The sequence below is a fragment of the Nannobrachium achirus genome (genome assembly GCF_963921795.1).
Source record: "Nannobrachium achirus genome assembly, chromosome: 6".
Taxonomy (NCBI): Eukaryota; Metazoa; Chordata; class Actinopteri; order Myctophiformes; family Myctophidae; genus Nannobrachium; species Nannobrachium achirus.
In genome coordinates this window covers 50918435-50931322 of record NC_137815.1, presented here as the reverse complement: position 1 = coordinate 50931322, position 12888 = coordinate 50918435, and the positions used below count along the sequence as shown (strand labels likewise).

Here is a 12888-nt window from a genome sequence, read left to right as displayed (position 1 = left end):
GGCAAACCCTGTTTTAAGAAGAAGAAGAGGAAGGGGGAAAAAAAATTAAAAACAAAGCTTTAGAGACATTGTCGGACTCATGAGGCCAGCCATTGAACCAATTGGATTCAATTTGGAAAGCAATTGACTGTGTGTGTGTGTGTGTGTGTGTGTGTGTGTGTGTGTGCGTGCGTGCGTGCGTGAGTGCTGCTCAGTATCAGCTATTATAGGAAGCGACTCAATTATGACTGCTGTGTCCAACAAAGTACGCTATATAACTATATTGTAACAATGTTTGTAACTGGCTGTTTTCCTATTGTCTGACTGTACTGGCTGCAGTGTCTATGTCCCTTTGTACAAGGCATTCTTGTACTTCTGTTTACTGTATGTGGACACAAATACATATTTTGTGTGTGTGTTGGAGGTAAGCATGGGACAATATGAAAATTACACACCACCATTATTGTGGCAAAAATGATTGCTATTAACGATATAATCACGATAAACAAAACATGCTGAAAACGTAAAATGCCACTGTTGTTAACCACTTGAATCACAACGTGTTGCAACACAACGCGTTTTAATCTTGTAGATCTGCTATTCTCTGCGATTCGATTTGTGTAGTGGGAAATTAGCTTAAGAAAATGCAAATTCATCCTAGTGTAGTGTTGATGGAGGACAATTTCACAATAAAGTAAAATCTCCACAATAACATTATTGTGAGTGTTTTATTTTATCACACTAAACGATTATAACGATTATCGTCCCATCCCTAGTTGGATTTGTGTGTGTGTGTGTGTGTGTGTGCGTGTGTCTGTGTGTGTGTGTGTGCGTGTGTGTGCGCGTGCGTGCGTGTGTGCGTGCGTGCGTGCGTGTGTGTGTGTGTGTGTGTGTGTGTGTGTGTGCGCGTGTGTGTGTGTGTGTGTGTGTGTGTGTGTGCGCGTGTGTGTGCGTGCGTGCGTGTGTGTGTGTGTGTGTGTGTGTGTGTGTGTGTGCGCGTGTGTGTGCGTGCGTGCGTGTGTGTGTGTGTGTGTGTGTGTGTGTGTGTGTGCGTGTGTGTGTGCGTGCGTGCGTGCGTGTGTGTGCACTGCAGTAAGAGCACCTACGGAGGCCCTTTCAGGAGGAGAAGCAGAGTCCGCAGCACTCCATGCAGATCTCCAGACAGTCTGCGGACTCGCAGCAGGCGTCGATGATGCCGCAGTCCATGTCGCAGGGCAGGTCGCAGTCTCCGCACTCCTCCGACGCGCAGCAGCAGCAGAAGCACGAGTCGTCGCCGGCGCACGAGCCGCACGTGGCGCAGTCCAGCACGATGTTGCACAGCGCCAGGAACTCACAGAACAGACAGGCCAGGATGCAGTGGACGCAGCAGTCTGGATGAGAGACAGAGACAGCTTAGGAATGGATTCATTCACTCATCGTCTTTTATCTAACTATTCTAACGCAAGGGTCTTCAACAGGGGGTCCGGGACCCCTAGGGGGTCCTCAGAGTTACTACAGGAGGTCCTCCAAATATTTGAATAATAGAAACTTTTTTCTTCTTTTTAATATTAACCACTTGAACCCTAGTGTCCATATTCTGGGAACTTTTGCCAAAAATAGACGATCTACAAGCTCACAACGCATCGCAGCGTGAGGCGTTGTGAACGTGTAGATCGGCTATTTTTGGCAAAGATCTTTGGTGTAGAGGGGAAAAAGAGCAGACTAAGTACAGAGTGAAAGGTCAAGTTTTTTAAGTATTGACGGTTTAAGTGGTTAAATATCTGAAAACACAAATTGACATGATTCCAAAACACACTGATGATTGTGCTGTCAAACGACGAAACTATATGGAATCTATGAAAAGGTTGTGGGGGTCCCTGCTTCATCTCTCTCTCAACTAAGGGGTCCTTGGCCTGAAAACATTGAAGACCCCTGGTGTAACACACACAGTGCATTATGTCTCACCATCCTGTGCCGGGTTGGGGATCTGGGAGCTGTTGCTCTTGGAGGAGCTGCCCTTGCTCCTCTTGCTGCTCTGGGAGGTGATGGAGGGGTTGGACTGCAGCTTCTTGCTGGGGTGCCGTGAGGCCCCGCCTCCTCCGCCACCTCCCCCGGGGCCCGCCGAGGAGGACGAGGACGAGGTGGAGGAGCCCCCCCGCGGCAGGGAGCCCAGCTTGGGGTGGCGGTGGCTGTGGTGGGGACCCCCGTTCCGGACCCCGCCCCCGGCGCTGTTGGAGTGCTGGAGCACGTGCGTGTGGTGGTGGTGCGGACAGTGCGTGTGGCCGGGTGGGTGCTGGTGGTGGTGCTTGGGGGCGGGGCCGTTGCGCGGCGTGCTGCCGGGCTGCGTCCGGCACGGCTGCGCAGGGTGGAGGGGCGTGGAGCGCGCCACCGGCTGACCTGAGGGGGAGGAGACAAATCAGAGGCGTCAGTTTGGTATGGCAGGGTATGACAGCTGCCGTACAGTACCTTGGCTACAGGGAAACAAATAAACTTTACTTCTTAACCCATTTAGGCCTAGAATGCTTTAACCAGTGAAAAATAGCAGATATACAAGCTCACAGCGCGCTGCGAGCTTGTAGATCTGCTATTTTTGAAAAAGTCGTGAAAATTTGTGCAAATCTTTGAATATATGTATTTTCAAAGCGAATGTTTGTAACTCAAACTTTGCTTCTGGGTGGTCCCTGGAACTAATATTTTGAGATGGGGGTCCGTGGCCAAATAAATATCATTTTGGGACCACATGAAAAGGTTTGAGAACCACTGACATAGTAGTCTCTCAAGAACAGACTAACTGAGCTCCAGTTGAGTGAAAAGGACCTTTTCTTTGACGATGGCAGGCCAGATTGCTTACAGGTTTTTCAAAAAATCTTAGAAGGATTCAAAAGACACGGGTCAAAATTCTAATTTTCACGATTTTTCAAAAATAGCAGATCTACAAGCTTGCAGCACGGCACTCGGTGCCGTGCTGTGAGCTTGTATATCTGCTATTTTTCAATAGTTAAAGCATAAAATAATGATACACAATAATGTGTACCCGTTCTGAATGCATCATGCCTGTTGCTAAGGTACGGCAACATGACTGGTGTCTTGCAAAGACACCAAGACACCAGTCATGTTGCCATACCTTAGCTTTTGCTGAACCGACGCCACTAAAAGTCAAATCAAGCTTTATTCACAGCATATCCACAAGTTTCCAACGTCCCATTGTGCATTGCACAGAACGTGGGCGGCAGTTTCCGGTGCCGCAGCCGAGCCGAGTGTGATCTACAAGCTCACAGCGGTCCGCATCAGCGACGCAAGCTTGTATGTCAGCTGTTCACCGGATGTGTCTCACACATAATCATACGGTAAATTCCCGCAGAAACAGGTAGATAGCACAACAAAGTGCAGTACATAGAAGGCATCAACAGAACAAGGCTTGTGCAACAACGTAGTCACAGGACATGTTGGCATACAGTGTGCAGACCACCCTTGGAGCTGGGTTGCAGCTTCGAGGCACAAAAGAGGCCCCTCTCTCTGTGTGTGTGTGTGTGTGTGTGTGTGTGTGTGTGTGTGTGTGTGTGTGTGTGTGTGTGTGTGTGTGTGTGTGTGTGTGTGTGTGTGTGTGTGTGTGCGCGTGTGTGTGTACACATATGCTGATCCAGCGCAACAGAGGGAGGTTCTGGGAAACTGAGTCAAAGGCTCATGGGTAAGGCCCATGAGGGCTGGCCCCTCCCCTTCTTTATTGTCTAGACTCTTTAGCCACATTTATAGCCCATCGTATAAAGTATAGATTATTATAAATAAAACAAATAAATATAAAATATATCATTACATATGAGAGAGAGAGAGAGAGAGAGAGAGAGAGAGAGAGAGAGATTGAAACAAGAAAAATGAAGAGGCGGTTACAGTATGTCTCTGTCTCAGTAAACCTATTCAGGAGACATTTTTTACATAACCTACATCTACAGTAACAGTGGTACACACACACACACACACACACACACACACACACACACACACACACACACACACACACACACACACACACACACACACACACACACACACACACACACACACACATGCACACACACACATACTGAAGCATATGTATGCAAGCGCGCGCGCACGCACACACACACACACACACACACACACACACACACACACACACACACACACACACACACACACACACACACCGTACACTCTACATAGATTGATCTTGGCTGGGTACAATGAGCCACATGGTAAATTTTACGTCCAAATACCACCAAAAGTACTAATTATCCCGCTCACACGCGGACACACACACACACACACACACACGCACACCTCTGCTGCCAAGGCAAACACACACACGCCCTGCAGAGAAGAGCATAAAATGGACGCCTGGGTTTTATATATTATGACAATATTTAATATCATCCTCTCTCCAGGTTCTTACACATGCTGTGTGCACAACCTGAACGACGTGCACATGGAGAGGGGCGTGTCCTGCTGGCTTAATATGGCATTAATAGGCTAGGACACACCCACAGGATATCCACCAGGAAACTCTATAACCCTAACGCACACCCGGCACGCGCACGTTTGTATTACTGCTGGTGGGGACATAAATCGTCCAAAAAACTACCAGTAACTTCAAACTGACTTAATGTTAATACAATATATCCTAACTTATACAGTATAATTGATACAATCTGTACGGTAGAGTATGTTAAGGCAATGTAACTTATACAATCTGTATGGTAGAGTATGTTAATACAATATAACTTATACAATCTGTATGGTAGAGTATGTTAATACAATATAATTTATACAATCTGTATCGTAGAGTATGTTAATACAATATAACTTATACAATCTGTATGGTAGAGTATGTTAATACAATATAACTTATACAATCTGTATGGTAGAGTATGTTAATACAATATAACGTATACAATCTGTATGGTAGAGTATGTTAATACAATATAACGTATACAATCTGTATGGTAGAGTATGTTATTACAATATAACTTATACAATCTGTATGGTAGAGTATGTTAATACAATATAACTTATACAATCTGTATGGTAGAGTATGTTAATACAATATAACTTATACAATTGGGGTGTTTGTATCTTGTCTCCCTGCTCTTCTATTGAGACATTTAGATTGTATCAAAGGTCATGTCTCACCTCGACACAGGATCTTATCCCCTGAGCAAGCAGGCATGCTCTATTAAAAAAAAAAGCACTTGCGCAGGAAACAGGGTTCAAATCCGGGGTAGATGAGAAGAGTTAGTGCAGCGTTAACTCTGTGGACACACACTCTGAGGCACAAACACAAACACGGTGTGGTCCCCGTGATGATGACATGGCAATAAAAGCGCCTGTTCTTTCGTACAATCCGCTCGGAGACAGATAACCCTCGCAGCCGGAGGCCTGTTTTGATTGGCCCGCGGCCGCGGTCACACAACCAATCCAGTGTTATTAAGGATTCTTTCATTCAGCATTTTCACAAACCTCGCTCCAGATGTTTGGCAGGCGACGCGGCCAGTGGTGCGTGTGTGTATGTGCGATGAGTGTGTGTAGTAAATGTACGGCGTGTACGTGTGTGTGTGTGCGCGAGTGTGTTGCTCGGCCAGTGAGAAACATACTTTCTCTTTCTGAAGAATGTCAAAAGTCAATACCTGCACAGTGAAATTCAGAGTTCCGGGTTTTACGCTGAGAAGTGTAACTAATGTAACCAAATGGACCCTTACGGTTCCATTTGTTATACACTCACGAGTTAACCCATTTAGAACGGGTACACATTATTGTGTATTATTATTTTATGCTTTAACTATTGAAAAATAGCAGATATACAAGGTCACAGCGAGGCACCGAGTGCCGCGCTGCGAGCTTGTAGATCTATTTTTTTTTTTTATCGTGAAAATTATATACACGATTCTATAAGTGAGCTTGTAGATCTATTTTTTTGAAAAATCGTGAAAATTATATACACGATTCTATAAGTGTCTTTTGAATCCTTCTAAGGTTTTTTGAAAAACCCTATGTTTCTGTGTCTGTATCTGTGTCAGCAATCTGGCTAGTCATCGTCAAAGAAAAGGTCCTTTTCACTTAAATGGAGCTCAGTTAGTCTGTTCTTGAGAGACTACTATATCAGTGGTTCTCAAACCTTTTCATGTGAAGGACCCCCAAAATGATATGTATTTGGCCACGGGCCCGCATCTCAAAATATTATAGTTCCAGGGACCACACAGAAGCAAAATTTGAGTTACAAACGTTTTCTTTGAAAATACATATTTAAAGATTTGCACAAATTTACACGACTTTTTCAAAAATAGCAGATCTACAGAGTGCTGCGCTGCGAGCTTGTATATCTGTTATTTTTCACTGGTTAATGCATTCAATAATTCTAGGCCTGAATGTTAATAATGTTATGTCTCCCTCGCTTCCTTTGTCTTCCCAGTCGTTCTGCCTCTCTCTCCATCTCTCCGTCCTTTTCTCTCTAACCGTTTGCACATTTCAACTTGTTGTTCTTGTGGAGTCGGGAGCAGGCAGTGAGTGTGGTTGCAGGGGATATAAGTGACAGTAGTTCTTCAAATATTCACTCCTTTCCGTCGTTCTGTCGCCACAATACCCACAGTTCCCTGCCAACAACTCTGCCAACGGACGGGTCAAGGACAACGAGAAAGACAAAGAGAGAATTTGAAGTGCTTTTCCCATCTCATGGAGTGAATGTCTAGTACAGTGGTTCTCAAAGTGGATTCCAGGGACTCTGTGGGTTCCTTTAGAGGGGTCTAAATTTACCCATTGAAGTATTTAACTCTGACAGTGTACAAATGGAACCAAATGGTTCCATGTGTACACTGCCAGGGTTAAGGGAAGACCTTGAAATGTAAAAGTTTGAGAACCTCTGGTCTAGTACAGTACATAGTGTGTGTGTGTGTGTGTGTGTGTGTGTGTGTGTGTGTGTGTGTGTGTGTGTGTGTGTGTGTGTGTGTGTGTGTGTGTGTGTGTGTGTGTGTGTGTGTGTGTGCGCGCGCACGTGTGCGCGTGTGTGTGTGTGTGGCCAACATGTGTTTTTCAAATGAGTGCACGATGCTTTGTGAAGATGCTCCAATACCACTACCGTTTCCTATACCTAGGCTAAACCATTGATACCTGAGGCTGATTCTACAAACGCCTTATAAACCATAGATATATAAACCTATATACCTCATTCACCGTTGCAGTTGCATTGGAGCGACCTGTAAAAAAAGAGAAGGCGGAAATGGGGATCATGGCTATGGGTTTGGGTTAGGTTTAAGCATAGCGGTTAACATTCACCAGTGTCGGCAGGTTAGCTAATCGCTTGTCAGAATTTAGGGTGCATTCGAATAAACAGACGACCAGAGGGCACACCCATGTATCTCAGTGCTCTCGGTGCTTATCTACAAACACACTCTGGGTTCACACCGGCCTCTGATTCACTTACCTATCCCCTTCTGTGACTCACGCGGAAGCTTTCCTTCTCTCAAAAATGGCGCCCGCGATACAGACACTCCAGAGCCGGAGGAGGCGTCTACCTTTTTATGTCTATGTATGTAAACCAGTAGTTCTCTAACTGTTTTGTGCCAACGACCAACATGATATTTGGCCGCTGACCCTCATCTGAAATAGAGTTCTCAACAGGTGAACTTCGACCGGCGTGTCAACCAATAGGAAGGAAGTGCTGTGGTTGACCCCCACTTGGCAGCCATTTTGCTTAGTGTTTTCTTTCTGCTTCCAACCACTCCCAACACACGTCAAACGAACTATACGTACACACAATGGAAAACGGGCACCAGCCCACAACCCGCCAGACGACGTGGGAAATTGCTGTGTTTGGCGTCTTCGCACACATGCGTTGGCTGCAGCGCTTCTGACGCACATGTGTGACCGTATGCTAAACCCTTCGTAAAGCATGAACGAATACATACAGAAGAAATGTAAATTGGCAACGCCAGTGCCACCCGAAACTCCAGCCTAAATCCTTTTGCATACACCCTGTGACTGGTGGGATTTTCCAGCACGGAACACTGGCCAAATCGCTGACATTTTGCTTAGTTCTGACTAAACTCTCCACTCGCACCTCACATGATGTTGTTTTTTGCCTGTGTAGCGTGATGGCTTCGTCATAAGATATCATCACCTGATCAATTAACGGGATATTGGACCGACGCATGGGACTCACATTGTTCTGCCGATAACCGGTTTCCAGCATTTTGTGCATGTATATCGGAGGCATTTCCAGACGCTGGTATCTACCGGCATTGGTTATCATGTGTGGTGTGTTCAGTGCACGCAACGCAGTAAAACATATCGTCTCTAGTCGGCTGGATAAGTCCAAAACTGTTACTTTCTGTTACACATTCAAAAGTAGTAAATCTGCAAGCTCAAAACGCGCTTCAAGCTTGTGAATCTGATACTTTTGATACTGCTGTGTGAGGCTGTAGTAGGATCAAGTATAGCGTTAATTTACGGTGCGTTCTGTAGTAAAGCATGCATGCAGATACTATATATGTGTGTGTGTGTGTGTGTGTGTGTGTGTGTGTGTGTGTGTGTGTGTGTGTGTGTGTGTGTGTGTGTGTGTGTGTGTGTGTGCGTGCGTGTGCGTGGTGCGTGCAGTGCGTGCAGTGCATGCAGCATGCAGATATGGTAGAGAGACAACCAGACACAGAGTCACGGCTGTCTCCATACTGAGCTTGAGGGTAGACAACAATGACTGCTTACTCACACGCACACACACTCTCACACACTCTCACACAGGCACACGCACATGCACACGCAGGAGCAAGCACACAAACTACCATACAGTACATACACTCATACATACATACATACATACATAGATACATACATACCGGTACATACTAGGGCATTAACCAAAATGTCGACTCCATTACTCAAGTTGACTCCCACCAGGGAAAGTCGAAAAGTCGAAATTAAACAAAAGAATAATTTTTTCTATCATTATTTTTGTGTGTGCGTGTGTACAGCATTCACACAGGATTGCTTATTGTCAAGGTCAGAATGATTCTCTCCTTATTCAATGATGTTGGTTACAGTGGAATCTATAATATTAACATCAAAACAAAAGCCTTATTTAGGGAGAACGGATCGCTTTAGGCTACTCGATGGAGTCCCCCCCGTCCCCGTCCCCTGTCAATGTGACGACGTCATCAAACGATAAAGTCGACTTCAACTCAACTTTTTACTGAGTCGAGTGGACTTGCAAAAATCACATGTCGTTAATGCCCTAAAACATACATACATACATATACATACATACAGTACATACAGTACGTACATACATACATACATACATACATACATACATACATACATACATACATACATACATACATACACTACAAGGTCTTCTTTGTCTGTTTAAGCGAGAAAGTCTAAGGATGAAAGATGTGGCATGAGAAGCAGAGAGAGCGAGCGAGTGCTGGCTGCATACTTGGACCAGGAGGATGTGTTGGGTGTGACTCATACAGCACAGTGACTCAGCACTTTAAAATAACAACAAATAAAGAGCTAAATGACATGATTGGTAGCTAACATGATGGGACCAGCAAACCGCAACGAGAGAGAGAGAGAGAGAGAGCACGACAGATACAGCGTGCACTTTTACTTAACCCTTTTTAAGACCAGAGACCGATTCTAAAAATGGCTTCTAAATTGTAAAACGTGTTGATATATCGTCACTGTTGGGCAGAAACCTCGTATCTCCAAGTTTCAAATGTGTAATTCTTTTTCGCGAAGTAAAGCCCTGCTTCATCAGACAAGGCCGTCGCACAAAAGTAGTGAAAACAGCGGATCTACAAGCACACAACGCCTCGCACCGCGAGGCGTTGTGTGCTTGTAGATCGGCTGTTTTCACTAGTTTAGTTCATTTTTTTTTTTAAATGATAAAAACGAACGGTTTTGGACATACAAGGTTTCCACTCAACAACGACGATATGATGGTGCTCAAAACTAGTGCGCGCTAGTGTTGGCCCTGCAACCTCTAGTCTGTTTTGTCTGCAGGAGTGTGTGTTCACGTGCACACAGGTATTTATGTGTGAGTCACCGCGGGGAGTGAGTCACCGTCGGCTGACAGACCGAGTGCAGAACACATCCATCTGTCAGTCGCAGGGCCTCTGAGCGGCAGACGCTGATTGGCCCTTCCACTTTTTTGGGGGCGTTTCTGCGGAACGCCCAAAACACCCAGCGCAAGCTTGGCGCTTGCGGTCTGCAGAAGACACACGATAAGTGAATTCAACGCGACCGGGATGGTTTACCAGGCTGAAATACATATCAATTTGGGGGGTCCTTGACATGAAAAAGGGTTTGAGAAGCACTCAAGCGTCACCTCATGTCCGAGATCAGAGAGGAGCTGCGCCTCCTCCTTCCCTGAAGGAGCTGCAAATCCTCCTCCTCTCTGCAGACGTCCCACGGTGGAATGACTCACCACAGAAGAAGAGACACAACACACTACTGTCTATCTTTAGTTCCCTTGTTGTTCTCTGTCTCTTTACACTGCCCCCACACACTCTCTCTCCCTCCCTCTCTCTCTCTCTCTCTCTCTCTCCCTCTCTCTCTCTCTCTCTCTCTCTCTCTCTCTCTCTCATGCACGCACGCATGGAGGACAGCAACATTCTAGGTTTTATGAGTTGCCATTTTTACCATTTCTTGCAATCTTTTATCACTGACCCGAAAGCCGAAAATAGATGATATTCAAGCACACTATGCATCCCGCTAGCTGCAACGTGATTATAAGTCAGGCTTAACTCCAACCCCTAAACCTAACCTCTAAATGCCTAAACCTAACCCTAAACAACCTGAATATTTTCCTGATTGTAAGCATAGCTCAAAAAAGATTTTTTAAGGGCATTGTGCCGTATTTTTTTCCCCCGGTACAACATAATCATCAAGTATTATTGGAGGAAGCTCTTTAAAAAATAATAATAAAAATAAAAATAAAATTACAGAAAGTGTTAAAATTATGTTTTTTATGTGGCCACACCCACCTGTTCATTAAGTATGCCTGGTTGTCAGGTGGGTGGCCAGCTGAAGTTAGCCACACCCACAGTGTTGTTGAATGGTAAAAAGGGGAGGGGATGATTTTATCATGTCATTAGTGTGGTTGCCCTGAGAGCGCAACCAGACTAATAGTACATGTCCGACTTTCTTTTGTAAGGTAAGGTAAACTTTATTGTCCACAAGGGAAATTTTGCTTGGGCTTTCACCCCTGCTGCAGCCACACATAAAACATCAATGACAAAAGACATAATAGAAATACATACAGGGGGGACACAACATTACACAGTGCACAAAATGGTAGTTGATCTAATCTCACAATCAATGCTGTTTCAGAGCATTGAGCATTCATATCTTTTGGGGAAGATATGAATGATTTACTGTGGACATAACTCGAATGCCGCCGAGTCTGACTTTTGGGCCTCACAAGTATAGTAATACAAGTACACGCGCAAGCAAGCACGCACCCACACACACACCCACATGACACACACACACCCACACACACCTTCATTGCTTCTAAAAAGTCATGTTTCCTCTGCGTCCCACACACACAGTCAGTCTCTTCTCTGTGCTTGTTGACAGTGAGTCAGTCTTATTTAGCCAGACTTCTCTAGACTAACAACGACAGCAGCAGCAGAACTGTAACAACCCACAACTTTAAATAAGTACACTAAAAGGTCACACTGATACATCCTGTAAATTAAAAATATTAAAAGCAAAATATATAAATAAAAAAGGCACCAAAAATAAGTGTGTGTGTTGCAGAGGCAACACGATGTGTTAGGCTTCAGTGTCCTTAAGCAAGAGACTGAACCTAGGCTCCAGTCACGTGCACATATAGGCTACACATCAAAGGGGGCTTGAGCCCCTGCCCTTTTATCGGTCTGTAAAAAAAGTGCCCTCTCCAGACCATGAATGCAGTTTTTAATATGGTGAAAGCATTGCTATTGAAAATAGCCGACCTCCAAGCTCACAACGCGGCTATTTTCGATATTTTCACCAAAAGGCCCTTTTAGAAATGTCAGCCCCTGCCCCTCAAACATTCTCTGCACGTCCCTGCTAGGCTGCTCCTGCAGCATTATGGTCTAATATAATAAAATGTCATTCAATGTAGGCTCACATACACTTGTGTCATGTTCTTTTTATATCCGAGTACCTTTAGTATCTGCCTGTGGGTGGAGCATGTTTATTATCATGTCCATGTCATATCTGTGTCATATATATTTAGGCTTGGGGTTTGGGGGGGGGCGATGTCAGATTGCTTGGGAGCACACCGACAGTAAACTCAAGTATCCATGGCGTGAGTAATCAATAGAAAAAAAGTAATTTTGAGGGTGAACTACTCCATTAAGGCACAGCTGGGTTCACACTCATTTTTAACACATTTTCCAAATCTTTTCTGTAACTTTTCCAAAGTATTTCATCCCATTTCCAGGCCTGTAGCAATCGTACAGTGCAACAATGAGGCTCTTACACCAGCGTGTCAATGACCTCAAGACTTGTGCGAAAGTGTCACGTGACAAAAAGAACAGATCAACAACAACGTATCACAGCGTGACATGTTGTTAGCTTGTAAGATCAATTATCTATCTATTATCAATTAGCTGTTATTTATGTCACATGACGTCCTGTATGCATTACCGCAGTGGTTCTCAACCTGTGGTTTGGGACTCCCAGAGGGGTCCCCAAATGATTTACTTAATGTGCAACATTGTTTTCTCACTCAACAGTAAACAAACCAACATACAGTTTGAGTCTATAGAGGGTACTTGCACATTTCTAAAGTGACAATTTAAGGACTTTTTAACACCTCTAAAATGGCAATTAGACATTAAACATTGGCCAAATATTAGAGGCAGAAATTGTGAAAATAGCCGATATACATGCTCACAACGCCTCGCAACG

At 44.7% G+C, this 12888-nt stretch overlaps 1 protein-coding gene across 1 annotated transcript in view; it reads right to left on the bottom strand.

Annotated features, from left to right (window-relative positions):
• Nucleotides 1-1095: 1095 nt before the first annotated feature.
• The window catches only part of mdfi (MyoD family inhibitor), a gene marked incomplete at both ends in the record, with an annotated part of 69594 nt that continues 57801 nt past the window's right edge, over nucleotides 1096-12888 (bottom strand). The window contains 2 exons of the mRNA XM_080728274.1: nucleotides 1096-1349; nucleotides 1924-2355. Coding sequence (XP_080584400.1) covers nucleotides 1096-1349; nucleotides 1924-2355 — 686 coding nt within the window. The remainder of the gene's footprint in view (nucleotides 1350-1923; nucleotides 2356-12888) is intronic.